General features: G+C 60.6%; 1 protein-coding gene and 2 long non-coding RNA genes across 4 annotated transcripts; 1 reads left to right on the top strand and 2 right to left on the bottom strand.

The window, feature by feature from the left end:
• The first annotated feature begins 589 nt into the window (after positions 1-589).
• Positions 590-27,825, top strand: WNT4 (Wnt family member 4). The gene is made up of 5 exons (XM_045898494.3): positions 590-845; positions 15,005-15,240; positions 23,798-23,929; positions 24,024-24,166; positions 24,802-27,825. The coding sequence occupies exons 1-5, from the start codon at positions 769-771 to the stop codon at positions 25,267-25,269; spliced, it is 1,056 nt and encodes a 351-aa protein (XP_045754450.1). The 5' UTR covers positions 590-768; the 3' UTR covers positions 25,270-27,825.
• On the bottom strand, positions 859-4,943 carry LOC135364221 (uncharacterized). Its single transcript, XR_010411073.1, has 3 exons — positions 3,601-4,943; positions 2,855-3,154; positions 859-1,572 (listed from the first exon to the last, which is right to left on the bottom strand). It is a non-coding gene; the product is annotated as an uncharacterized LOC135364221 (long non-coding RNA).
• On the bottom strand, positions 5,426-23,787 carry LOC135364220 (uncharacterized). 2 transcript variants are annotated; one of them, XR_010411072.1, is made up of 4 exons: positions 23,565-23,787; positions 12,226-12,361; positions 8,635-8,823; positions 5,426-5,617 (listed from the first exon to the last, which is right to left on the bottom strand). It is a non-coding gene; the product is annotated as an uncharacterized LOC135364220 (long non-coding RNA). The 2 variants fall into 2 exon arrangements; XR_010411071.1 differs by lacking the exon at positions 23,565-23,787 and having other exon boundaries at positions 12,226-13,020.
• Positions 27,826-27,931: the final 106 nt, after the last annotated feature.

A 27,931-nucleotide genomic window follows, 5' to 3' on the forward strand; every position in this document is an offset into this window, starting at 1 on the left:
GGCCGGGTGGCTCCGGACTCCCGGGTGCGCAGCCCGGGGCGCCCGGAGCGCCAGCGGCTGGGTGCGCGCGAGTGGCCGCCGCGCTCGGGTCGGTCCGCCGGGGCCGGGCCGGGCCGGGGCCGGGCTCCGAGGCGCCGGCGGGGGGCGAGGCGGGGCGGCAAGGGCGGTGCTGCAGTGCCCGAAGCGGCGGGCTGGGGGAGCTGTGCCCGCCTGTCCCCAAGGCCCGGGCTGGGACCGGGCAGCTGGGTGGCCGCGCCTCTAGCCCGGCCGCGCTAGGCGGCGCGCAGCCAGGCGTGCCTGGAGCGGGCTCCGGCCCTCAGTCCTCCCGGGCGACCGGCCGGGGAGGCCCCCCGGAGAAGCCCAGTCCCGCGGGCCAGGGCGGCCGCTGCCGCCGTCGCTCCGGCCCGCCCCCGGGGGGGGGGGTGTCCCGGGCCGCTGGGCCCGCCCAGGTAACCCCATCCTCGGCCCGCCCCCGGCCCGCCCCCCCGGCCGCCCGCCCGCCCGCCTCCGCCGCCGCCGCCGCCGCCGCCGCCGCCGCCGCCGCATCCCGGCTCTGGGGCGGCGCTGACAGTCTGGTCCGCGCCGGGCAGCGGGCGCAGCAGCGGGCAGGGCTGACGGCAGGCACGGAGGCAGAGCCCCGCCGCGCGCGCCCCGGCCCGCGCCCGGCGCCGCGCCCCAGCCCGCGCGCGGGGCGCCCACCTGCCGCCCCGACGGGAGGCCCCCCGCGGCCGCAGCCGCTGCCCGGGGCCGGGCGCCCGCGGCGGCACCATGAGTCCCCGCTCGTGCCTGCGTTCGCTGCGCCTCCTGGTCTTCGCTGTCTTCTCGGCCGCCGCGAGCAACTGGCTGTAAGTCGGGCCGGGACCCGGCGGGGCCGGGCGGGGCGGGGCGGGGCAGGCCCCGGGGGCAGCGGCCGGTGCCAGGCGGCGCGGGGCAGCGGGCGCGGGGGCGCCCGGCAGGTGTCTCGGCCGCGGGGCGCGAGGCTCGCTCGCCCTCTCCGCTGCCGCCGCCACGGCCCGGGCCTCCCCCTGGGCACCCCTCCTGTCCGGGTGCGGCTCCCAGCCCGGAGGCGTCCGGGGTGGCGGCGGCGTCCGCACCCATAGGCGGCCTGGGGCGCCCGAGAGTGCAAGGGGTGCGAGCGCGGGGCGGCGGCCGGGGTGGGGTGCGCCGCTCGGGGCGCAGCCCAGGCTCGGCTGACAGGTCGCGGAGGAAGCCCATTACCGGGAAGGACTCGGGGTCGTAACAGCAGGTTAATCCGGAGAAGTCCAGGAGCGAGCTCCCCGCGCCTCGCTGCGCCTCGCTGCGGGCTGGGCTGGAGGCGTGCAGGGACCTGTTTCTGCTTGGGGGGCGGGAGCCAGGGATAGAAGGAGGGAAGGGACCAGGACACCCGGCCTCGGAGAGCCCGCGGCCGGGCGCTGGCCGGCCTTGTTCTCCCTGGGGCGGGAAGAAACTCCTTCCAGCCCTTGAAGAGGACAACAGCCCACCACCTCCCTGTGTCTCACCTAAGGAGAGAGGGGTGGTGACCACTGGTGACCTGTCTGCTTCTCCTTTGCAGGGCCTGGCTCAGGGGACTCCCTGGGAAGGGACAGAAGGTTCACTGAGTGGGGGCCGGGGGGGAGTCTTAGGTGGAGGGAGGGGGATTCTAAAGGGATGAGCTTTGGTGAGGGGATGAACAGGGAAACAAGAAGACTCTAGAGTCCTTCTTCATCCCCCGGTCAGGGACGGTTCCCCAGGCCCCAGGCTTAACCCTGGCCCCAATCCCTTCTGCCCAGAGCTCTGCCCCCATCCACTGTGGGCAGCCAGTGGGGAGCCAAGCTCCAATATTGATCTGAAAAGCATGAGGTGGGAAGGGGGATAGCCAACAGTGTAGCTGGGGTTTCCATGGAGACAGCGGGAGAGGAAAAAATTCTCTCTGCATCAAGACGAAAGAACAAATATCTCCCATGAAATTGCCCCGAGTGTCCAATGGCTGTTGCTATGAGGTCATTGCGGCCAACCGGGGCCCTGCAGGCTGGAAGGAGTGTGTTCGTTGGGGTCAGAGCCACCCAGGGCTTGGGGGACCGAGGTGATGTGGAATTCTCCCAGCTGTTGGGAGAGTGAGCGACTCCAAGGCAGCCCGAAGTGGCTGCAGAGCTTTTGTTTTTCTTGGAGGCTTAATTTGATTAACACTTCAGGGGCAGTGGCAAAGTGTGCAGAAACCAGGGCACCACCACCCCCTCCCACGACCCCCACAGGCCATCCTCCTGAGCGAGGACAAGGTCACCGAGCTGAGGAGGGGAGCTGCTTTGGATCGGGGGGGGGGGGCCTGGGGTCCCTGGAGCTGACCCTTGAAAGCAGGAGTTCAGAGCCAGGGTCTCCAAAGTAGGTGTGAGTGTCAGGAAGAACAAGGACGAGGTGTGACCCACCCAGGGCCATGGGCTACGAAAAGGCAGAGAAAGAAGTGGCAGTTCCAGAGTCCGACCCAGGTCTTCAGGGAAGAGAGCAATATCCACAGTGAAACGTCCTTCAAGGGCATCTGGTGTTTGAGCTCCTTTTACAGATGAGGAAACTGAGGCCCCAGGAGGGGAAGCTACTGGCCCAAACTCAGAGCAGAGAACTGAACCCAGGTGCTGATTCCTGGGCAGTGACGTACCCCTTTCCCTGAAGCCGTCCCCAAGTTGAGCAGGTGTGGCCCAGGTGGCGTCACCACCCACCCTCAGCCACGTCTAAGCCCGAAATCCCAGCCGGGGAGGCAGCCCCAGCTTTGGGTCTGGGTCACGCAAGCCTTGGGGAATTCCAACAGCTCAGTTCTTGTGCTTGCGTCGAGGGGGGCGGGGTGAGGAGGGGTGGCCCGGAGGGAGAAGAGAGGTTGGCAAACCTGTTCTCTGCAGTAGTGATGGTTCAGGTTGCCACGAAGCAGATCTCTGGATGACCCAGCTCACTCCTGCTCCACCCCGGGCTCCGAGCCAAGGGTCTCTGCGCGGCCCGAGACGGGAAGAATAGGGGCTTCCTGGGACCCCTACCAAACCAGAGAGGCAGTGATGGAGAAGAGATCTCTGGGCACATTCCAAGACTGGGTCATTTGCCTTGTTTTTAGCAACCTCCATCCCTGGGACAGGGACTGAGCCAGCTCGGAGGGAACTAAGCATCACAGCCTGGCCGCCAAGGACCTTGGGGTCTGGAAAGACAGAATAAAAGCAAAGCCACGGGTGGGTGGGACGGTGTGCATGCTCCCGCCGTCAGAGGAAGGGTTCGGTGTGAGTAGGGGCAGTCACAGAGGGGACTTGGCCTGAAGGTGGCAGAATCAGGACAGTAATAGTAAGCATTATAATAGCTCTCGCTGTTCTCTCTAAATCCTGACAACATCTGAATCCCATTCCACAGTTGGGAAGATGGGGGGTCACAGAGGTCATTGCCCAAAGTCACCTAGCTAGTAAATGACAGGGGCACCTGACCCAAAAGCTGCCTCTAGACGGAAAAGCTCTGGGCAGGCGGATGTCCACCCAGGCATGGTGGCTGGCACTATCTTTTCCCGTGTGAGTCACATGGACATCTGGCCCCAAGAGGATGGCGGGCAGTGTTCTCAGAGGGGCCGGGCCTGGGTGTCCGTTCCCGTCCCAGTACCTGCAGTTAGGCTTCTGGCCAGGGTCGGCTGGCCGGCCGGTTGCAGGAGACGGGGCTGTCTGTTGTCTCAGAAGGGCGGGTGGCCTGGCGGGGAGGCCAGGTGTCCCGCCGCGTGCAGCTGTTGGGCAGGACGGAGGCTGGAGCTGGGAGGGCTCCACAGCCTGAGGCCTGGGCAAGCCCAGAGAAGCTGGAAGCTGTTGATGAGACTTGTGTCTGGCACCCCGGGCGAGCTGACAGCTTGTGGCAGCCCCCACCATCGACGGAGGGATGGAGGGATGAAAACAGTCCATCAGTGGAAGGCCCGGCTCGGCCACAGATGGGCTCAGAAATGGCCTTGAACGTTCCCTCCAACACAGGTTGTGCTGGGAGTTGAGAGGCCGGGGTTCCAGTCCCCGCTCTGCCCCCAGGCTGGCCGGCTCTGGGTGAGCCTCTCCTGCCCCCTGGGCCCCAGCCCTCAGCACATTGCTCTGGACTCCAAATGGAAGTACCAGGGAGAGTCAGGGACTAGATCAGCTAAGGTTCCATGCTCGTGGATTTCCTGAAGGAAGGCAGTGGAGCACTGAGCAGGGGTCCCAGCAGAGGCCCCCTGGGTGAGGGTGAGGAGACTGTTCTGCACTCGGAGCTAGTCCAGCGGAGTGCCTAAGAACCGCATCTCCAGGACAGCCCGCAGTTCCATCCCAGGTCTGCCACTGACCGACTGAGTGACCATGGACAGGTTCCTTAACTTCTCTGAGCCTCAGGGTCCTCCTCTGTGTAAGTGGCGCCCACCTCTGGGCAGTTGTGAGGCAAGCGTGAGCCCATGCGTAGAGCATGCTGAGCACCATGCCAGGCACGCCGACGGAAATGGGAAGCTGAGGATCACTGTCACTGCAATGGGGGAGTCGTGTCCTCGTTTGTAAGGATGACAGAGAGAACGGGCCTTCAGGCCACTGCTCCCAAGCCCTGTGTACCCCAAACCGTTCTGTGGGGATCCTGTACGCTTACACAGGCCACCTCCCTGCTCTTCAACCGGGGCCCCGCCCGAGCCTCACACAGCCAGGGATCCAGCCGAGCAAATCCTGGTGGCCAGAGAGTTGTGTCTGGGAGCGCCCTTCAGGGCGGCTGGGGGCGGCGGCATCTCACCCTCGCTGGATCTGCCTCCGTGCAGGTGTGTGTCTCCGGTCCAAGCTCCCGTGTGCCTACGTGCCCAGCAAGGGGGGTGGAGGGAGTGAATCTCTTGACCGTGGGCCGAGTGAGGCCTGGAGCTCTGGGTGCAACTCGCTGGGCCAGGTGTGGGCAGAGCCAGCCCAGATGTGCAGTGCCCGGCCCCGCAGGTAAAGGTGTGGCCCATCTCCCCCAGGAAGTGTCCCCCAACCCCCAGCTACAATGGATCCCTCCCTCTCTTCTAAATAGTAAACCCACTCTTTGGAGCTCCTCCCCTGGCTCTGGGCATTGGATCAATCACTAACACGTCCGTAGCCCTTTATAGTTTACACCAGAATCTCCTAAATCACTCCATTGGTATTTTGGGCCTGTCCTGTGCATTGCAGAACATTCCGCAGCACCCCTGGCCTCTACCTGTTAGATGCCAGGAGCCCGCCCAGGTGCTCTAGACATAGCCAAATGTCCCTTGTGGGGAAAGATCACCCTTCGTTGAGAGTCAGTGGTTCACAAAGCACTTTCCCACCCATGACCCTATTAGAACCACATAACCTCTCCCTTCCCACTTTTGGAGGAAGGGGTCTGTATTCTTGGCAGCCCCACTTCAGAGACCCAGAGGTGCAGTGACCTCCCCAAGGCCATTCTGCAAATCAGAAGCAGGACTTGAGCTTGACTTGCTCCCACATGTCCCGATCTCCTGGTTTTTATGCCCTGCCTACAGCACTGTTTCGTATTATATATAACCACGGTCCCGCAGTGTGGCTCGTACTTCCACGAGGTTGTAAACACCTGAAGGCCAAGGCCGTGGCACAGACGGCTCTCAACATCTCCCAGTTGCTGGCACGGGTCTGACAGGTCGTAGGTGCTCAGCCAGTATCTGACGGAGAAAGGAAGGAAGGGCTGGTTCACTCCAGAGGGTTTTAAGTTTTTGTCAAAGGGTGCCCTATCTTAGAGACCTCGGGGAGAAGGGAAGCTCCCCTCTACCGCCCTGGGTCTCAGGTGGTGCTAAGAGGGGCCAAAGTGGGTGTCGGGATGGGCTGCTGCTGTGGAGACCCGGGGTCCCCTGCCAGGGCGCACCCCCTGGGGCCTGGCTAAGCTCTTTCTCCCCCTCCCCCTCCCCCTCCACGGCAGGGCCCCGAGACCAGGCTCTGCCTGAGGGGTTTACTCAAGCGTCGGTAACCACCCAGCTGTCTGCTATGGCTTGACTGTCTTCCCTCAGCCCTGGATTAGCAACTGAGCAACTCTGCAAGCATCTGACAAGACTGTGTTCCCCAAACCTGTTGAAACTCGCCCAACTCGGGTCCTGTGGGTGCATTTGCAAAGCTGAGCATTTACGCCAAGCCTCTTTTCTTGTTCCTCCCTCTGGGAAGAAGGGCTTGGCCTTAGCCAACGGGGCACAGGGTTGGCCGGGGAGCCACGGAAGGGGGTGACAGCTGCCCGCCATTGGCCCCTCGGGTCACCCCCACTGCAGAGGAGCTCGGCGGGGCCGCCGCCCGTTTGCTCAGCAAGCTCAGCTGGAAGGCGAAGCCGGGACCCCACGGTTGCGGTCCAGATGTCCACACAAGTTGCCAGCTTTTATCTCTGAGGCCCGAACTGCGTCTTCTGTGATTCAGCCAAACCCAGGAGAAGGCTCGCTCCCTGCCATGACCCCACCGGCTCCCCCTTTCCCCATCCAAACCCCTCTCCACCTCCCCCATCTCCTGGCAAACTTGAAACCAAACTACGTTCTAAAAGTTCCCCTGACCAAGTCATGAACCCCGCCGCCGCGGAGGGGACCTGGTCTGAGCAGAGAGGGGAGGAAGGTGGGTAGGAGGAGGGAGGGATGTGGTTCAGAGCGGGAAGGAGCCTCCCAACAGCCAGCCGCTCACAGCTCACAAAGGAACTTTGGAGAGGCCCATTAGAAGCAGCGGGAAATTTCCAGTGAAACACCAGGGGCCTCTTCCTGCGGTGACCCCTGGATGGTCCTTTCGGACCCTCTTTCTCCCTCGGTTCGCACACAGGACCTATCATGGCAGGGTTGGGTTCCAGGGACTCTTCCCCGAGGGCTGGCGACACCACGGTACCCCTCTTGTGTCAGGGAGGCCCAGGAGTCCTGGCACCCCAGGAACAGAGGACCAAGTCACAGCCATCAGAGTTCAGAGGGTCCCCGGAGATTGTCCGTTCAACCCCTTCCAGCGACATTGAAACTCTAAGCAGGGGCATGCCTGGTAAAGCCCCATTCAACCCTGTCAAATGCTCGCCTGTGGAGACCCGACCCACCCCCCCAGGCACTGTGCTAGGCACATGGGGTCACACAGCACATTCGTGGTAGAGGTGGGAACTCCAGCCCAGGTCTCCTGACTATCCTCCCAGAACTTTCCCTGCAGCCCCACACCCTCGCCAGTCATCCTCTGTGGGAGGTTTGGAGCAATGGAGCAAGGAAGGAACCAAAGTTGTCCTAGCTGCCTCGTTGGGATAGGGGTGTGGGTTTGACCATAGGCTCTCCCAGAACTTCTTCTGGGGCCTTCAGAAGGAATCCACCAGAGCCAAGGAACTCCCTAGAAACCTGGAGCCACCAGAGCATGAGCCGCAGTCTAGGAAGCCAGCAGCCGCCCTGGACAGCTCAGCTGGGGTGTCAGCCGCCCCTCCCAGCTCCCGACCCCGGGCTCCCTCAGCCGAGCTAGGGAGGACAGTTCTACGGTTCAGTGGCTCCGGGGACAAGAGCTGGGTGGGTCTTTGCAAGGGAGAAGCTCTCTGCTGCCAAATGAGGGGGCAAGGCAAGGTCAGGAAGTGCCCTAAATTTGACACCCACTCACCCCCACCATCACACCTGCCCCACGGAGAGAAGGAAAGGTCTTACGTTCCGGCGCAGCTCTGGGGCCCTCCAGGCTCAGGTCTGAGTGGCTACTTCCTGGCCCTGAGTCAACCACCTGCTCCCCAGAAACACATACTATGAGATGGGAGAGGAGCTCCCACGAAGGAAGTGGGGGGGCATGGAGCCCTCAGGAATGACATGTGGGGAGCTGGGGCACAGGGGTACGGGAAGTAATGGAAACTGGAAGTGAAAAGATTTTTAAAATGGGGTTGCTGAGGCTTCTGAGGATGGGGAGAAAGGAAGGTAGGGATCCCGGGAGACAGGGAGAAGGGGGAATAGTGCCCTGAGCTACAGGAGTGGGGGCTTGGGCTCCAGAAAAGGCCGTCATTCCCCTGAACTGAGGAAAGGTCCTTGGGACCTGAGCTGAGCATCAAGGACTCCAGAGTTCTGCCTGGGCTGGGGAGAAGGTGGAGGGGAGGCTGCCCCCACGCACCCCACAGCCACGGTGTCTCCGAGGCCGGCCCCTCCTCCCCGGCTGCCCCTCCGGGGGTCTCAGGCCAGTGGCAGCCACTCCTTCCGTGGCCGCAGAAGCTGCTGAGACCACAGGCCCATGTGCCTTGCAGGCAGCCCCACAGCCACTGAGACACCTCCCTCCCGAGGACCCCTCACTCCTGAGAGCATGTGGACACCTTCGCCATGGCCCAGGGACACCCTGGGACTGCAGCAGGACTCAGCAATGGAAGAAGAAGCCACCTTCCTCAAATCATGGTCACTGCCAAACCGTCAGGCCCTGGGTACCCGGGGCCATCCCCGGAGCCTGATTCGCCAGCCCAGGCTCAGGAGCCGGAACAACCTGACTGGCTACGTGGCCTTGAACACATGCCTCCCAGAACGTCATCCTTAACACGGAGAGGATGCCACCCTCCTGCCAAGCCTGCACGGCGGCAACAAGGATGTATTCAAGCATGTGACTGCTGTCTGAAGAGGACGGGGGACGTGAGGTCCCTCCCGTCCAGTCAATCTCGTCCCGCAAAGGGCTTCCAAGCCCCCCGGCCACACCAGCCTCTGATCCCCGAATAGCACCCCATCCCCCGTCCCACCTCTCGGACTCCTGGTCCCTGGAGGGTCCGTCCGATGGGCCCGAGCCGCTGGCACACGCCCTCTAGTTCCACGGGCTCCGTCTGGAGATTCCGTCCAAGCTCTGCAGTTGGGGTGGAGGCCGAAGCGACCCACTGTTCCCAGTGGGAGTGTGTCCTTCCCTCAGGCTGGTGAACCCAGGTCTACAGGAGCTGAGGGAGCCGAGCCAAAGAAGACCAATGAGCAGGACTGGTCTGCGGTCCGGCAGGGGGCCCGGCTCAAGGGCCTGGGAAGGGGCTTCGAGGAGGTGGTGGTGATGAAGATGAAGATGAAGGTAAATGTCTTAATGACGGTCATCATGATAATATAACATAATAAGGTTGCCAACAGGGGAGCAGTGTCTACTGTGTGAACATTTAAATCCACTTAAGCCTCCTGAGGCAAGCGAGACCTATTATTCTCCCCATTCTACAGATGAAGACCCTGAGGCTCAGAGATGCTCACTAACTTGCCTCTGGGAACACGGAGCCGGGATTCTGACCCAGTCTGCCATCTCTCTTGCACAGTGCACTACCCTGTGGGCCGTGCGGAAGGATAGGTCTCCAGGACGGGGCCACGTCGGGGAGTGGGCAGCAGGACTCGGAGACCGTGGGTGCAGAAACATCCAAAGGCCCGAGAAGGGTTGAAGGGTGTGGTGACACCCTGGGGAAGCAGGCACTGGCCACCGCCGGGGAGAACGCGCTCCTGGGTGGGGTCTGGGGCCTTCGCTGGGCCTATCTCCCCAGGCAGCTCGCTGGTGGGCAGGCACTACAGCTCCTTCCGGCTCCTCCTCCCGCCTGCTTGGCCTCCTTCCTCCCGGGTGTCCCAGGCACTGCCACTCCTGAGGAGGCTCTAAATGTGGCCCGGGCAGGCAGGGAGGCCAGAGGGAGGGGGCAGAGAGGCCTGGGCTGGCGTCCCAGCCCCCACCTGGACACCCGCGAGGCCAAGACCCACGACACTGATCTGCTTGGCCTCCCAAACGCTCCAGCTATTTCCCGTCCCCTCTCCTCTGGACGCTCAGAGTAAGAGCCGGAGAGGAGTTGGAGAGGTGCGGATTTTCCTCTAGGAATTTGTATATTTTTTTTAAAAAGCAAGCAAACCTGGAAAAGCTTGGGACAAGCCCAGCTAATTTTAGTTTCTAATGAAAACAGCAGGTGGCCGAGAGGATCTGATCTCCCTGGCAGGGCCAGGGCCCTCCAGCCTTGCAGGCTGCGGCACGGGCCGGCGGGGAGGGCCTCCTGGGAGGAGCCTGCAGGACCTGCAGCCCCCGGTTGAGAAGATGGGGGCACGAGCTGGCTGGCAGCGGCAGCCGGGGCCGCCCGGCCTGCTGGGGTAACCTGATCGATGGCAGGGCTGTGGCTAGAGTCCTGGGTGGCTGGGGCAGCAGGTGGCAAATTGCTAATCCTGTACTCAGCAGTGGCAGGAAGAAGCCCAAATTGGGGCAAGGCGACCAGAACGAGAGAAGAAGCAGAGATGGTCGAGGCCCTCCGCAGGCCTGGCCAGCCCGGCCCAGCGACGGCCAGCACTGGTCACACCCGGGAGGCTCTCTGTCTCCCCAGAAATGGCTTGTGCAGCCGACATTCGAGCCCGGCCCAGCTCCAGGGTCATCGAGTGGAACACGTGGCTCTGAGGAAAAGGCTGAGCCACCTTAGGGTGCAGGGAGGGGATCCTGAGGCCCCCAGGATCAGGTGGGCCTGACCCCTGACCGTCTCTATGTCCTGTGCAGGCTGGTAGGCAGAGGCAGCCCCCATGGTACTCCCTCAGCCCCCCTCTTCCCTACCCTGAGGACTCTGCCAGGAGGTGACACGGGGGACAGAGCCCCCCATCACGCTGCAGGCATTGACCGAACACCTTCTGTGGGCCTCGCCCTGTGCCAGGCCCTGAGGAGGCCACGGCTGGACATGACACTGAAGGTAGCATCAGCCCCCACAGCTGTCAGACTGGGCAGACCCACAACCGGGGTACAGGGGAGACAGAGCTCCTGGTCACTCGCTGGCTATGAGACTTTGGACGAGGCACTCCACCTCTCTGGGCCTCAGTTCGCTCCTCTGTAAAATGAGGCCAGGCCCCCAGACCAGATACCCGAACAGGCAGGCAGGGCGGGCAAGGGCCCGGGACCCCACCTCTTTCTGCCCCATTCCCAGCTGCATGTCCGGCCCCAGCAGCCAGCCCTTCCCGGGCCAGATCCTGGGATCTGGGAGAATCGGGGGGGCTGAAGCTGCACCTCCTGCGGCATGGAAGGGGACAGCTGGGGAGCCAGATGAAGGCAGGGGCCGGGGGGTGGCAAGGGTGCCAGCCGTGGGGGCAGGCACGCTCCTCGGCGGAAGAGGGTTCTCAGCTTCTTCCTGGAAGCCGTCCCAGTGACTCACTGCCATGGCAGCCCACAGCTCACCCCTAAAGCCCTACTACTGTTATTTCAGGCTGCCTCCCCTCACTGAGTCTGGACCTAGGAGACAGGGGTGGGCAGCTCCCCTGGTCTACTTCATTTCTCATTCAACGGTAGGGGCTCCATCTATCAGCCTGGCCGGGGCCCCCCGAGGCCTTTGAGGCCTGGACACCCCCCTCCCGGTCTGTAGAAGGAGGACTACCACTCGGACAGAGGGAAAGGCCGCACAGACTTGCCAGTTTATTGTCCCCAGGAGAACAGGCTCTAAGTCGGCAGGGACTTGCCCAAGGTCACACTGTGGGCTGTTGGCTCAGCCGGGCCTCCCCAGCCTGCTTCCCCTGCCCAGAGAACCCCTGCCCTTGAACACCTCCCTTCACCGGGAGGCAGGAGCCTATATAGTCTGACCTGGCCCCTTGGCAGGACGCAGAGGGAACAGGGGCTGAGATGGGGACAGGCCAGCTCTGTGCCCCCCCTGTCATTCAGGGAATAGGGGCCCCCACCCTTATCCAAGAGGCCAAGCCTGGGTCTGAGCAAGAAAGGATCCAACTTGAGGCCCAACTCCTTGTCCCCTCACTCGCGGCCTCCCAAGTGTGGACCTGGCCCCTGGCCAGTCGCTGGGCTCTTGGCGCCCCCTGCAGGCCAAGAGCGCCAGGTGGGACTAGCTCCTTAGGGGACCCCCTTTCCTCAGCTGGCCCAGGCAAGGGGAGCACCCAGACAGGGCTGAGGAGCCAAGTCTGCCCTCTTCCCTTCCAGATGCACCCCCCTGTCCTTCAACCATCCTCCCACCCTTCTCCCCTCTGGAAGGCTCAGGCAGCCCCCGGTTGAGAAGATGGGGGCACGAGCTGGCTGGCAGCGGCAGCCGGGGCCGCCCGGCCTGCTGGGGTAACCTGATCGATGGCAGGGCTGTGGCTAGAGTCCTGGGTGGCTGGGGCAGCAGGTGGCAAATTGCTAATCCTGTACTCAGCAGTGGCAGGAAGAAGCCCAAACTGGGGCAAGGCGACCAGAACGAGAGAAGAAGCAGAGATGGTCGAGGCGCTCCGCAGGCCCTACACAGCCCTACCAGTGACTGTGTATCCCCTAGGCAGGACCTGGTAGAGAAGACAGGGAGGTCCCCCAGGAGGCGAGGAACGTGGGGAGAGGAAGGGAAGGTTGAACTGCCTCAGCCCAAGACCACCCACCTCCTACTCACCTGTGCTGCCAGGGAAGGAGGGGTCCTCAGGGTCACACCTGCGATGTGCCCGGCTGAGAGCCGGCTGCACCAGCCGCATCAGTTCGCCTTAATTTCTCACAGCAGCCCTCTGCGATAGGATCCATGATCTCCCCCTCTAGATAAAGAAAGCTAGACTCAGGCCTCACAACCGGGGCTGCGGGTGCTGATGCAGCCATGAGGAGGAACGTGGGTCCCAGAATCAGACCCCCCTTGGGTGTAGAAGGAGGCATCACCGGTGGTTAGCCAAGAGCGTCCCCTGAAGTGCCGTCCAGGGCCAGCCTGGCTTCCCAGCTGCTCCTGGGAATGTGTGAAAAGCCCAGATGCCCACCCAGCCCCGCCTGGAGGGAGGCCCGGGCACCTGCACTTTCGGCAAACCCCACAAAAGTTTCGATGCACAGCCAGATTTGAGAACCATCCCTCTGGTCCAACACACGTGCCTGACAAACAGAATCCACCTGCTGCTCACACACCTCCAGGGGAGGAAAGCTTGGCGACCAGCAGGCAGCCCATCGGCTGCACCTTGACCAGCATCCTTAGGTTGAGCGAACCCGGCTCCCAGCAGCTTCTGCCCACTGGGGTCAGGTCTAGTCCTTGAGCTGCTTAAAACAACGCTGGGTTTAGCGCCCATCTAGAAGTCAGGCAAAACCAGGTTCAAGTCCTGGCTCCACCTCCTACCAGCTGGATGACCTTGTGCACAAGGCAAGCTACTTAATCTGTCTGTGCCTCAGTTTCCTCCTCTATAAAATGGGAGTCCGTTGGCTTGCTGAGGGGATAAATGCAATAATGTAAGTAAAGTGCTTAGCCTGGTCCTAAGTTCCATCAAAGTGAGCTATGCTTATTACCATCATCATTAAATGTCCCGTATTTTAGTGGGGCTTTCTATGTACTTCTCTCTTTGCTCTCCATTCATTCATTTCATTCAGCAAACAAATGGCCAGTTCCTGCCCCACTGCCTCAGACCCCTGGTCAGACCATCTTTCTACACACAGGACCCCTTTTGCTCTGACAATAGTTCCTTGACTTAGCCAGAACCAGTGGTAACCTCCCCACATTACAGATAAGAAAACTGAGTCCTGGAGAGTGGTGACCTTCCCCTTTGACCTCCCTTTGGACAAGAAATTCGAGCAGCTTCCCTTATAGGATGCAACAGCATCTTCACGCCCCTGCTCTAGGAAGCTCCCGCCGTCCCAGAGCAGGGTTGCCGGCCAAGCCCCTGTGGAGGGGGTGGTGTGCAGGGAGGCTGGTTCACTATAAAGTTAGGGGCAACTTGCTCTCTCTGGCCAAGGATGCTAGTGGAGAGGGGGGACAGGCTGAGGGCCAGTGGTTAGAACAGAGTCGCGGGGTTATCGGACCTGGGCTTCAGTCTACATCTGCCCTTACAAGCCAGGTGACCCTGAGCCGATCACTTCACCTGAGACATACCCGGCACTTAGTAGGTGTTCAGCTAATGCATAGCTCTTTCCCTTGAGAGGGACCACTTCTTTTTTTTTTTTTTTAAAGGTTTTATTCATTTATTTGACAGAGAGAGAGATAGCGAGAGCAGGAACACAAGCAGGGGGAGTGGGAGAGGGAGAAGCAGGCTTCCCGCCGAGCAGGGAGCCCGTTGTGGGACTCGATCCCAGGACCCTGGGACCATGACCTGAGCCGAAGGCAGACGCTTAACGACTGAGCCACCCAGGCACCCGAGAGGGACCACTTCTTCCTGACCAGGGCCTTTCCCCAGCTCTGCTCCCATCCTGCTGAGCGTCCTTGCAGCTTGCTTCCAGCTCCCTTACCTCCTGGCCCAGATCGCACAGTGTCTGTCCTCAGATGCAGCAGAGCCTGCCCGGGCCCCTCAACCCACCATGGAGGAGGACAGGCAGGAGGAAGGCCCACCCTGCTTGAAGGGGTTTGCAGCTCAGCTCTGGCACTTGCTATCTGTGTCACTTTGGCCCTGTCACCCTCTTAGCCTCCATGTTGGAATCCATAAAACGGGCATAATAATTACCACCTCATAGATTGGGGGTGAGGATGCGGCAGTGACTGCCACTGTGCATGGTACATACTGGGTGTTCAATGAACAGTCGTGCTCTCTCCTGTCCTCCCCTGAAATGGACGCTTTAGAGCCCCCGCTCCCTGCAGGCCTGGTCCCAGAGCCCTCGGACGTAAGTTACCCAGCTTGTATCCTCATCATTACCCTATGAGGTGGAACGGCATTGCTGCCCCATCTTCAGGCTGTAAAAACTCCAGGGGCCGAGGGAAGAGCACGGCACAATGTTTTTGAAGGCTTCCTCCCCTGCCCCCTTCCATGTGCTGACTGAGTCTCCCGGCTGCCGCCCTGATGCTGGCCTCTATCTGGTACCCAGGGATGTGGCTGGCCGTGGCTTGGGGTGGGCTTAGGTCCCCGGGGTCCTTGCCTGGGGGCGGGGACATAGAGACACCAGGGGAGTGGTCCCGGCCTCCCAGCCAGAGGGACCTGACAGGGTCAGAGCCCAGGGGCCATGCCGGGGTCCCGTGGGGGCTCTGTCACTGTCTCTCCCAGTGCCTGGCCTGCTTTGGTGGAGGCAGAGGCTTTCTTATGCAAGACAGCACTTGCCCCTCTGGTCCCAAGAGCCAGGCACGGGGGCCTGTCACCAGATCCAGAGAGAAGTCACCGCCAGGACCCATCAGGGGGATGAGTCGGTCCCCGGAGACCTGGGCTGAGCACAGCCCGGTCCTGACAGTGGAAAGAGGAGGAAGGAGCGCCACACCGCATTCCACGCCACCGCCTTCCCCCCAGGTACCTGGCCAAGCTGTCCTCGGTGGGGAGCATCTCAGAGGAGGAGACGTGCGAGAAGCTCAAGGGCCTGATCCAGAGGCAAGTGCAGATGTGCAAGCGGAACCTGGAGGTGATGGACTCGGTGCGCCGCGGCGCTCAGCTCGCCATTGAGGAGTGCCAGTACCAGTTCCGGAACCGGCGCTGGAACTGCTCCACGCTCGACTCCCTGCCCGTCTTCGGCAAGGTGGTGACACAAGGTGAGGGAGGGGCTCGCGGGAGGTGGGGGGGGTGGGGGCAGGGGGCATCTCCCTGGCAGGGGGTCATGTGCTTGTGAGTGGCCAGAGCTATCTGCCACTGAGCAAGCTAAACCAGCGCGGCTGGAGCCAGGGCATAAGGCTGCAGGTGGGGCGGGAGGGCCAGCAGACGCGTGCTGTTCCTTGTGGGTGCCGCACTCGCTAGTCCGTAGCGCTTCGGTCCCCAAGCTACCATCCCCGTTCTACCGAGGAAGAAACCGAGGCTCAGGCAGGGGAAAGGATAGATTGGCCCAGCGCTCCTCAGAGGGTGAACCTGGGGCTCCAGACCCCCAGCCCCATGCTGCTTTGACCTTAACCCTTGGCCTCCTGGGTGAGCCCACCTCGTTCGTCTGTACCTTTGACAAGCCACGTGGACAGCCTCACCATGCCCAGCTCTGAGACCACGCAAGAGCAGCACCCCTCCTCTGTCCTCCCGGGAGCAGTAAAGTCAAGCCCAGGAGGGGCAGGAGCTTCTCCACGAATAGCCCAAACTAGGGGCCAGACCCTGTTTTAAGTAAATGCTGACTCCTCTGGCCCTGGAGATAGGCTTCCATGTTGCCAATGAAGAAACTGAGGCACATGGAGGCTCAGTAACTTGCCCGAGGTCACAGAACCAGCAAGTGGCAGAGCCGGGGCTGGAGCCCATGCAACCCAGCTCCAGGGTCCTGCTCTGACCCATAATAAGAAAATGCCGTGATGCGGGGTCACATGGGAGCCTTGGGAACACGAGGGTAGACTCCTCCCCTGGCCAGGGCTGGGTGCTCAGAGAGCGCTTTCCTGAGAAGTTAGGCCCTCCGCTGAGATGAGAAATATGAGAAGGCATTAAGCCAGAGGAAGGTGGGCAGGGCAGAGAGAACGTTCTGTGCAACTGGAAGGCTCCTCGAGAGGTCACTGGGTCAAGCTGCTGCCCTCGAGGAAGTGCTGTAAACCAGCTGCCTCTTTTTCTACTTCCTGAGCCTGAAACTGACACTCTGGAGCAAACCGTCAACAGGGCCCTTTGACTCACGAGGCAGCGGGAGGGCATTGCCTGGGCCAACCTTTGCTTGGCACCTGTGGTCCTGGACAGCCAGGGCTGCTGGGCTTGTGGCAAACCGTTTAGATGTTGTTGGAAACCAACTGTGATCGAAATTTGGAAGCGATTCTCTGGGGAGCTGGCCGAGGCCAAGAAGGCACCATCATGCTTGGCGTTACCGAATACTGCCACTCCAGGGAAGCAGCAGAGACCCAGCGAGTAGCCAGGCGATGGAGGATCTCCCCGCGACGATGGTGCCACTGCCAGGGCCCTGGGGCCACCGTCCGACGAGGCCCAAATACTAGGCTCAAACCGCAGACTAAGCACAGGAAGGCCCTCGTATTCGATAGGTGTTTGGAGTTTCAGGGGCACAGGTGGCTCCATGTGCCGGGCCCTGTCACGGCCCCCCTGCCTTCGCACATGCTGTTGCCTCCACCCCAAGCATTCACCCCTCTTTCTCTGCCAGCTCAGTGCTTCCCTCCTCCAGCATCTTCGCAGCTCCTACAAGCGGGCGGTTGCTTTTTCCTCTGGGCTCTGAAGCTCTTTGCTCATGCTGGGATTCTCCTGGTTTTGATATAATTTCATACTTACAGGAAAGTTACAAAAAAATGTGTTTCACCTCTAGGTGAGAGATTTACTTTTCTTTTGTTATTGAGGTATAATTGACATACAACATTATATTCATTTCAAGCCTACACCATAATGACTCCACATTTGTATATATTACGAAATGATCACCACACAGTTACACATTTTTTTTCTTGTGATGGGAATTTTTAAGATCTACTCTCTTAGCAGCTTTCACATATGCAACATGGGATTATTAACCAGTTACCATGCTATACATTACATCCTGATGACCTACTTATTTTGTAACTGGAAGTTTGTACCTTTTGACCCCCCTCAGCCATCTCGCCCACCTCCTCACCCCCACCTTTAGCAACCCCCAGTCTGTTCTCTGTATGTATGAGCTTGGTTTTTCCTATGAGGAATTCCCATAATACTCTTTACCTAGATTCACCAGCTGTTTACATTTTAACCCATCTGCCTTATCAATTTCCCTCTCTCTCCCTCCCCCTTAATACACACACACACACACACGCACACACGCACACACATGTCTAAACCATTTGTGTTCATACAGCTTTCATTACACCTTTTATTTTTAATTTTTGAGAGGGGGAGTGAGCGCGCAGGTGTGCGGGGTGGCAGGGAGGGGCAGAGGCAGAGGGAGAGGGAGAATCTCAAGCAGACTCCACACCTAGTATGGAGCCTGATGTGGGTCCATCTCACGACCCTGAAAATCATGACCTGAGCTGAAATCTAGAGTCAGACGCTTAACCGACTAAGTCATCCAGGCGCCCCTCATTACATCTTTTAGACTAAACTATAATGCCTGTCCTCTTACCCTGCTCTCCCATCCCTAAGCCTTGAACCCTTCCATGGCAAGGTGTTGTCTCGTTTACCTGTTTCCTAGCACATGGCAGAGCCTGGCATGGAGGAGACAGTCAGTGGATGTCATCCAGGGGCAGCAAGTCGGGGCAAGGACTCAAGGGGCAAAGAAGGGGAGGCATGGGGCCAGTGCTGGCCCGAAGCCGGTGGGGAACCCCGTGGGCAAGTGCCTTCCTCACTGGTGTGTGCAGCAGGAACAAAGGAAGGGCCCACCCCTGGCTCAGCAAGTTTGGGGAAACACTGAGAATCCTACCAGGCTTGGCTGAAACCTGCTCCGGACTAAAGTCTGTGTGGCTTGGTGGAGCGTCCGGCCCCCTTGGGGCCGAGCATGGCGCGCACCCACCAGGCAGACGTCAGGCGTGTCTGGAGGAGAGGTCTGAGCTCTTCCCGCTCATCCATCTCCTCACTCTTGCATTTCTCGTGTTCTTCCCTAGCGAAAGTCCTCTGGGAAAAGTCCTCATTTGTCTCCACTGAGCAAGAGGGACTTGGACATCACCAGGTGCTGCTCTCGGAAAGTCCAGGGCTGAGGAGGCAGCGGTGGGGGGGCATGGGCAGGTGTGACCTTGGGGGAGTGGTGTCACTGTGTGACACGGTGTGTGGAAGCACTTAGGGTCCACCCTGACCCAAGAAGAGCCCCCCTCGCCAGCTGCTGTCACTGGGGACTGTCACAAGAGCAGCAGCTAGGCTGGGCTGGCCTTTAGCAAGGCCACCAGCTTTTGGGGTGATGGCAAGGGTGAGCTTGGTTTGGTGCCCACATTCATGAGCTGCCTGGCTGGGGTCATGGCCTCAGACATGGCGGAGGCCCAGGAGTCGGGCCATCCTTGGAGAAGAAAAGGAACCCCGTTTGTTGGCGGCCCCGTGTGTGCTGTCTGGCATCAGATCACCCTCAGGACAACCGAATGTGTGGTGATGTCCCCCACTTTACCGCCAAGAAGGGAGGTTCAGCAAGCGGAGGGTGGTGACACACCCAGCCAGCTCCGGGACCTGCCAACTCTTGGCTCTGAGATGTCAGACAAGGTCCACGCCCTCTCCTAGCCTCAGCGTCCTCCCCGTAAAGTGGGGACAATCCCAGGACCCGCTTCCTGGGATTCCCGCCAGGCAGAGATGGTGCCTCTGAAGGGCTCGTGGACTCCCCAGGGCCCCCCAGGCTGACATTGCCTGAGGTCTCCCAGCCTCCAGCTCACCCTACTGAGGTGAGCTGGACGTGAGCTAATGGTCACCAATGAGGACAGTGTATGACTGAGGGCCGAACCGTGTGCTCTCGGCTGAAAATCTAGCAGAAATTTGGGGCAGCCAGGAATGGGGCAGGTGGCAGTTCTTGGCTGAGCAGCGGTTAAGGACCGGATGTGGGATGTCCTCTGTACACTTTAGTCACTGCTTTGTCACAGCGTCTAGAGCAGGTACACATAGTAGGTAACTGATAAATACATGTTGACTGAATAAAAAGGATTTGAGGATGGAAGGGTGAAGCCCTGTAGAGCCTGGCAAAGTTTCAAGGTCGCCATGAGCAGGACATACTGGGCTGCCAGAGCGGGCTGGCCTGAGCATGACGGAGCGGCGAGAAAGGCGGTGCAAACTCCTCCCCTCTCCCCTCCGTCTGTGGGCAATGCCGTGCCTCCACCTGCCTCTTCACATCTCATTCTGTGACCTTGACCGAGGCCTGTCCCGAGAGAGGGGATTCGATGAGCCCTGAGACCCTCCAGCCTCTGGCTGCCATGGTTGAGAGGCGATGGGGTGCACTGGCCAGCGCAGAGTGAGGATTCAAACCCAGGCCCGCCTTCCCACCCCCTGCGTGTCTAACGTCATCTAGACGCCTTACTGACTGTAACATCAGACTGGATTTAAGACGTGAAGGCTTTTCAGTCCTAGGCTGTGACTTACCAAAACCTCTGCTCTCCCCTTGACCCTCAATACTGGCATCATGGTGGGCCCCATGAGGGTGAGCTCAGGCCTTCCTTCTGGGTGACCTCCAGGCCAGCCTTTTGGGGTCCGGGTTAGTTCCTGGTGGGCTGGGGTGGGTTCCCAGAGACATTCTGTCACCGGGAGTTCCTAGAGGACAAATTCACCTCAGTATTCCTAGTGTGTAGCATCGGGCCTGGCTCCCAACAGGTGATCGATAAATGTTTGGTGAGGGAGCAAGCAAGGCATTTCTCTGCCCTAAGGAAGCTTTCAGCCCAAAGGCAAACATGCAGTCAACTACCTGGTCCTCAGAGTGTCAGCACCCTATGACATCTGTTAGCAAATGAATAAAATGTCATTAATCACGACAATAATCACAAAATATGTCTCCAGTGCCCATTATGTGTCAGGGACTAGACTAAGCACGTTCTGTATTTTACCTCATTAGATTCCCATAGCCACCTCTTGAGGTCAGTATTATTGGCCCCATTCTGTGGACAAGAAAACTGAAATCACACACCGGCAGAGCGAGAAGTATCTCAGGCCTGTTGGCTGAGCATGCAGACGCTTTCCCGATACTCGCCCCTGTCTCCGAGGGCTGCTTTGTGCACAGCCCTGCGCTGGGCGCCGGGGGGCAAAGGAGAAGTATGGGGTCAGCCTGGCCCCGGGAGCTTCCAGTCTGGCTGCAGAGGCCAGACAAACATGCAAGACCCTTAGAAGATAAGACCTGCAGCCTGATTCTAGTCCCGGGGCGGGCAGGCCAGCGAGCATGGAAAAGGAGAGGACGGGGACAATGTCTTTCTCAGAGACCAGTGCCTGTCCTGTCCCATCTGCTAGGACTCCCGCTGGGTCTGCTTTGGAAACAAGTGAGTTGTGCTTGAATGGCCCTTCCACTGGGATATCCATCTGGTGCCCAGGGGATCACCATGCCCGTGGCTTCTTTCCCAGCCCAACTCCTCGTCCACAGCTTCTCCTCCAAACTTCTTCCCGCTCAAATGTCCTTCCTTCCAACATCTGGGAGAGACGTCGCACATGATGTGCTCAGAAGGTTACGGGCCTTGAGTCAGACAAGCTTCAGTTCCTGTTCCCACTTAGCTGCTGACCAGCTGAGGGAGCCCAGACAGGCCACGGAGCCTCACTCCTTCCTCCACGGAGCAGAGCTCAAAAGCCTGGGTGCTGAGTTGTCATGAGCCGTGGACAGCTTATGGGAAGGTGCTGGCACTTAGTAGGCCCTCAGAAAGGGTAGCTACTACTGGGTCCACAAGACAACTCTGAATTCCCAGCCCCAGGCCGCCTTCACACTTTGGAAAGATGGCCGTGAGGTGGGACCCAGAGGACAGACATTGGAGCCAGGGGAGGAGGAAAGGAGCTGGCTGTGGGATGTGGCAACGGGCTCTATGGAAGGTGGCAGGGCCTCTGCTGGTACCTTAGAGAGCTCTGCCTTACCCCCAGCTCCGGTGTCCCAGGAGCACAAAGCCAGGTCTGTCTCCCTGCTGCAGCTGCAACAGGCGAACCCCCGACCAGGGAGCAGCTCTCTTCCATGACACGCGGGGCCTCCCTCTGCTACACTTGCAGGAGCACCGCTGTCCCCTTCTGTCTCTGCCAGGTGCCCCCCTAGTAAGCGAGGCTCCAGCCTGGGCACCCAGGCAGAAGGGAGGAGCCGGGGGGGTGGGCCGCAGCCCTGGAGTCAAAGGGCTGGGACCCAGAGCCACTTGGAAAAGGCTGACAGAGCCACTGCCGTGGGCCTTAGGGACATGATGGTGTGGCCACATTCTCCAGGCCTTCTGGGGCCTCCTGTGCTGAGCCCAGGCCAACTGCTCAGCATCCCCCAGGGAGGAGCCCACAAAAGGGACTGGACGTGGCCTACAGCACATGAGATTTAGGGTAGGCCTAAGAAAGCCCTTCTTGGCTTCACACACAGGAGGTAGGAAGAGATCCACTGCATGTGTATTCCTGGGGGCTCCGGGCTCCGTGAGGAGGACAATGTCAAGGGTGAAAGCTGCCTGAGTTCAAATACAGGCTCCACGACTTCTTGGCTGGGTACTGTTGGTCCAGTTGCTTCACCCCTCGGTGCCTCAGTTTCCTCGTCTATAAAATGAGGATTAAGTCTCTACTCCATAGGGTTGGTGTGAAGAGTATTATAAATGATGTAAAGTGCTTAGGCAGTGCCCAGCACAGAGTGAGCGCTCTCTAAACCTTGCTCTTTGCTATTAATATTTTCCTTCCAGAATCTCTTCCTTCGGGTCTCCTCCCAAGCAGAGAAAACCATAGTGTCCTGTTCCCGAGACCAGGGCAAGGGGGACCTGGAGTCCCAGTAGATGGACGTTGGTCTGGAGAATGAGGCAGAGGTCTCCCTGAGCAAACTCACAGGGAGCCCTGGACACCAGGGCTACCAGCGCTCAGGGAAGGAGATGAGCCCAGGGATCGGGAGGACCAGGGACTGCCTGAAAGCCCGGAGAAACGGAAGTAAGGACCACACTCGGCCAAGAGCTGGGGCCACCCTTCCAGTCCCTATCTCCTGCCTGCCCTTCCCCCTTAGTCTTTGGGGCAAAGATTTATGCTGGTTCAGGCCTGGAAATACCAGAAATACCAGAAACTAAAGTCGTCCCTCTTTGGGCGGCCACAGCACAAAACCAACCAACATGATCCTGCTATTAACCTCGATTAACTTGGAGAGGGTTCCATCTCGGGCTGTCGAGGCCCCTGTGGCTCCAGCCAAGCCCCCTGATGCTGGCCCAAAATGGCCAAACCAGGGCAGAGGGTGGGCCGTGGAGAGTGGGTGGGGGGCCACAGCCCCAGCTCAAGGGCTGAACATAGAACAGGGCGTCCTGAGCCATCGGGGCCCGAGCTGCCCCCCAACCCCAGGGCTCGGCTTCTGCTGCCTGTCCACAGACACGGGCACAGAGGAGGTCATTGTTTCCCTCTGACCACGGCAACTGCTCCCAGGGGCAGCCAAGAGCACAGGCCTGGGTGTCACAGTGGTAACTGCCAACCACGGGGCCAAAACCTGCCCCCTCCACTCCTGCGGACACAGACACTCCAGCAAGAGACAGAAGGACAGTCACGGGCACACAGAGGCCCTCACAGGGCCTAGAAGAGGAGCAGGGCCTGTCTGGTCACACACCCAGCCAGCCACGCACACATGCATACACACACACACACACACATACATGCGCGCACACACACCCACCACCACCCACAGCCCGAGAAAGAGGCTCCACAGCAGCTACACCCCGAGGCACAGTTCCTAGGAGGATAAAAACACCCATTCAGGCAGAGAAGGACGGCAGGCACCAAAATAGAACTGCTAAGAAGTCATGCGGTGGGAGAAGAACAAGCAGCAGAGGCGGACGGACCTGTGTTTGAGTCCTGGTGTTATCACTTCCTTGCTGGGGGCCTGGGACCAAATCACCTCCCCTCTGCAAACCTGCACTTCCCCATCTGTGAAATGGACACAGACAAGGCTCCCGGCGGCAGAGGACGGGCTCCCGGCACTACCGGTCATGGTGAACAGCAGGGGCCGTTGCTATGACGATGGACCCCCCCGAAGGTGTCAGGAAGCAACGCGGCCTCAGCAGAAAGGGCTGGGCCAGGATGACAGTGCAGGGGGGGGCCCCCTGAGAGCGCCAGGGGCCAGTTGGGGAATGGGCACAAAAAGAACAGAGGTTTTGGAGGAAGCCAGAGCGGAGCTGGCGGTCACGGCTCTGCCACGCCGTCGCTCTGTGGCCTTGGTAAGTCCACCTGTCGAGCCTGTCTTGTCTCCTGGACGCTGCCGTGCACAGCGCTCGTGTCCCGGAGAGCTTGTGAGAACAGTGTCCCCCGTGGTAAGAGCACTGAAGCTGGACCGCGTGCCTGCTCAACCACGTGTTGTGTGAGCCACGAAGTGACTAATCTGTCTGCAAAATGGAGACACAGTGGCACTTACCTCAGGGATGCTGCAGGGAGGAGCCCATGGGCCGGCTCGCGGGCAGAAGCGGCGCTGGGCTGCGGCAAGCGCTCCCGGTGGTTGGCCTGGGCAGGACAAGGGCGGCGGCTCGGGGCACCTCCTGGCCCCCGGGAGCCTGCCTCGTGGGGCTCCCCTGTACCAGTCCCCGCGACAGAGGAGGGTGCGGGGCGGAGCACCGGGACCCAGCCCTGCCCTCCCTCTGCCTCCCACAGGGACTCGGGAGGCGGCCTTCGTGTACGCCATCTCTTCAGCAGGTGTGGCCTTTGCGGTGACGCGGGCGTGCAGCAGTGGGGAGCTGGAGAAGTGTGGCTGTGACCGGACGGTGCACGGGGTCAGCCCACAGGGTGAGTGTGGGACGCGGGGAGGGCGTGAGTGGCGGCCGGGGGCCTGGGCCCTGCCCTCACTCACGGCGGCCACGGTGCCCCCCACCCCCCACAGGCTTCCAGTGGTCGGGATGCTCGGACAACATCGCCTACGGCGTGGCCTTCTCCCAGTCCTTCGTGGACGTGCGGGAGAGAAGCAAGGGGGCCTCGTCCAGCCGCGCCCTCATGAACCTCCACAACAACGAGGCCGGCAGGAAGGTAGTGTGGCACGTCCCCTGCCACCATCACCGCCAGGGCAGGGGCGGGCTCGGCAGGGCCCCCAGCACACTCTCCCCCGCCACCAGGCGCCCCGCGGGAACACTCGTTCAGGCTCCCAGCAGCACCAGGGCTCCCGGGGGGGCCAGCGGGCTAGGGGGTGGCGGGCGGGGAAGCAGCCGGGTGAGTGGGTGTCACGGAGCAGGGTGTGCCCCCGACACGCACACACCCTTCCTAAGTAGCAGAGCTAGGGTGCGAACCTGGTGTCAGCGCACAGACCACGTGCCTTCTCCACCCTCCTCTTCACGGTTCCTCCGCAGATTCAGCGCAGCCGTGCTCTCCCCCATCCTGCCACTCGCCACTCCCTGTCTCATATAACACTACCCTCCGAAACGCTTCTCCTCCATCAACGCCAAGTGCCCCAAGCACAGGGACAGTGTCTTCAACGGTCCCCAGCACAGCTTACTGGCCCACGCCGGTATACAGCAGGTGCTTAACACAGAAGATGCAGGACAGTCAATCTTGCTCCCATTCTGTGGCATCCCCCCCCCCCCCCCGACCAGCGGCCCCTCCTCAGCGCTCCCCCGCCCCGCCCGCCGTCTCCTGATGGGCCCTCTCCCCTCCCCGCCCCCCTGCAGGCTATCCTGACACACATGCGGGTGGAGTGCAAGTGCCACGGGGTGTCGGGCTCCTGTGAGGTAAAGACGTGCTGGCGAGCCGTGCCGCCCTTCCGCCAGGTGGGCCACGCACTGAAGGAGAAGTTCGATGGCGCCACCGAGGTGGAGCCGCGCCGCGTGGGCTCCTCCAGGGCGCTGGTGCCGCGCAATGCGCAGTTCAAGCCGCACACGGACGAGGACCTGGTGTATTTAGAGCCCAGCCCGGACTTCTGCGAGCAGGACATGCGCAGCGGCGTGCTGGGCACGCGGGGCCGCACGTGCAACAAGACGTCCAAGGCCATCGACGGCTGCGAGCTGCTGTGCTGCGGCCGCGGCTTCCACACGGCGCAGGTGGAGCTGGCCGAGCGCTGCAGCTGCAAGTTCCACTGGTGCTGCTTCGTCAAGTGCCGCCAGTGCCAGCGGCTGGTGGAGCTGCACACGTGCCGGTGACCGCGGCGGCCCGCCGGCGACCACCTCGCGGCCCGCCGAAGGCCGGTAATTTAAACAGCCCCCGCACCCGCCCCAAAAGATACTGGTCGTATTTTTTGTTTTGGTTTGGTTTTTGGGTCCTCATGTTATTTATTGCTGAAACCAGGCGGGCGGCCCCCAGGGCACCAGCCAGGGCCCCTCTGAAGCCTGGGCCTTCGTGGCTGCCACTGACCAAAGGGAACTTGCTCGTGCCTCTGGCTGTCCACATGTGGCCGCTGCTGACCACGTGGGCGTTAGCCCCGTTTTTCCACTCGCAGACTTGAGCAGGGTAACAAGGAGTGTTCGCCACGTGCCCCCTGGCCCTGCCATCTAGGGAAGGAGGTGGCCCTAAGGCAGGGGGAAACCGGCACCATCTTGATGAACTTGCACCCCTACACATACACACCCGACCCCTGGCAGCTTCAGCCTAGTAGCCTTGTCTCTCGAGTCCCCCGGACAAGGGAATGGGCAGGTACCAGCTCAAGGGCAAAGGGTTCTCTTCGGCCCTCCATGAGCAGCTGGAGGTTCAGTCTCTGTGGGACCTTCCAGGCAGGAAGAGCAGGTGAGACAAGAGCCAGAGAAGGCTCCGGTCCTGCCCTGGAGCCCAGCCCACCCATCCTCCCCATCAGAGAGGGGAAGCCGCCCCTCCCTGGTCCCTCCCAGGCAGGAGCACCAGCTGTCATCCTGGATCAGAGGTCCCAGCCAGGCCTTGGCAGGGACACCTCCACGTGTGTCTCCTCGCGGTGCTGCTCCTCGGTAAGATGAAGAATGGAAATCACACACGCAGAAGAACTGGCCAGTGAAAAAGCCTTCTCCCACCCATTACTCTCCTCAGTGAACCACATTTCCTGAGCAAATACTATGTGCTAGGCCCTCTCCTGGGCCATCCTACAGGATGATCCCAACACTTCCGGCAGACGCAAAGGCAGGCATGCTTGTGCCTGTCTTACAGCACAGAGGACAATGCTCAGCCGGGTCCCAGGGCGAGCTGGCTGCAGAGGCACAGCCAGAAGAGCCCTGCAGCCAAGGCTCCTCCGGGGCACCTTACCCAAAGGCCCAGGACCTGCAGGTCTCCTTGGGTCTGAGCCTTGGGGAGGGGGCACCAGCTGGAGGACGAGGGGCCAGGAAGCAGCAGAAGCCAGACTACAAGCTGGGCCTAGCGGCCACAGGGCCCCAAACCACACAACGGGCTCTGAGGGAAGCGGTGCACAGCTAGAGGGCTGACGAAGGGAAGTGTCAGCAGCTGAGGCACCCTGCCCCCACATACCCTGGGCGCTGAAGAAGAGTCCCCCAGAGAAAGCACCAGCAGCCCGGGCCTGGCCCTGTGCCCAAGCCAAACCGGCAGGAGCACAGACCAAATTCCTGTGAGCAGGACATGCACACAGCAAGACGTGGCCTGACCCCGCTGCTGCTCCCAACCACCAGAGGAGCTTGCCGGAGGCCCAGTCTCCAAGCTGCCCCCTAAATGGGGCTCCAGGCTCCTGGTTTGAGATCTTGGGCTTGGGATCCCCACTGGAGATTCTCAGACCCCAAGCTCTTGGCTCCAGGATTCCATGTCTGAACTCAAAGTCCCAGATTGAGAATACAGGCTCCGGCCTGTAGAAACTCTCCTCCAGGCCTTGTGGTTTGTGCCTCCTGGTGTTGGCTCCCTCACTAAGAGAGGGTCAACACCCTTGGCCCCCAGCCAAGCTCTCTGCTCAATGTCCATCCAAGAAGAAGGCCAAAACCAAGTGAGATGCTGCAGCCACAGTGGAATGAGGGGTAATCTTGGGGCGGGCAGGCTCTGATGTGGATGAAAGCTAAGCCCACTAAGTGTCCCCACAGCGGCCCAGCTGGGCTCACTGCTCCTCTGGCAGGCTCTGTTCAGCTGTCCGCTCAGTGCCAGGGAAAATGCTATCCCTCACTGGCAGAGGCCAGATCCAGACAAAGGAAGCCGGGGAGACCCTCCCCCTCTGGAGACAGGACAGAACCACTCTCCCCCATCCCCGAATCCTGTCGCCAGAACCAGGGTACTGGTAGGTCCAGGCTGGATGCTGGTATTATGGACACTGCCCCAGGAAGAAGTGAGAGGGTCTGTGTCCATTCACAGGCTTCACCTTTCCACCTGCCCGGGGGCTCTCTCAAAGCTGACCAGCCTGGGGTTCTCAAGGTTATGACCGCTATAAAGTAGACTAGATTCTAGGAAGCTCTGCCCAGCCCTACTGCCACCCCAACCAGCACCCCAAAGGCCAAAGGGACCCACAGCCGCAGGAAAATGGAGCTTCCTTGGACACACCTAGCTCCAAACTGTCCCAAATAAAGAGGAGAAACCAGCACTTGCCTGATGTAGCCCACACACTCTGGAAGCTGGCCAGAGGATCCAAGTCCTGCCCGAAACCCTCTCCACTAGTCTCCATAAGACAAAGGTGATGTCCTCTGAGGCCTAGGGCTGGATAAGCCCCAGCTCTGGATGCTGCTACTCCCTCTGCTGCCCTACCCCATCTTCTAATTTTTATACTAGGCCCCTTGCCATTGTGACATCCCCATGAAATAGCCTGATGCACGATAAAATGATTATTTCTTTATCTTGCAATTGTGAAAGTGCCTTTGTTTGCAGAAAAGGGAGGAGAGAGACGTGGGGAAGGACATGGGAAAAGCAGATAAA

The sequence above is a fragment of the Mirounga angustirostris genome, unplaced genomic scaffold, assembly GCF_029215605.1.
Source record: "Mirounga angustirostris isolate CCGP_5_RB_7025 unplaced genomic scaffold, mMirAng1.0.hap1 SCAF_4, whole genome shotgun sequence".
In the NCBI taxonomy this organism is placed as follows: Eukaryota; Metazoa; Chordata; class Mammalia; order Carnivora; family Phocidae; genus Mirounga; species Mirounga angustirostris.

Coding starts and splice junctions, on each gene's coding strand:
- WNT4 (XM_045898494.3), top strand. CDS start 769: ATGAGTCCCCGCTCGTGCCTGCGTTCGCTGCGCCTCCTGGTCTTCGCT. Junction 15,241..23,797: donor CGGCAAGGTGGTGACACAAG/GTGAGGGAGGGG, acceptor TGCCTCCCACAG/GGACTCGGGAGGCGGCCTTC. Junction 23,930..24,023: donor GCACGGGGTCAGCCCACAGG/GTGAGTGTGGGA, acceptor CACCCCCCACAG/GCTTCCAGTGGTCGGGATGC.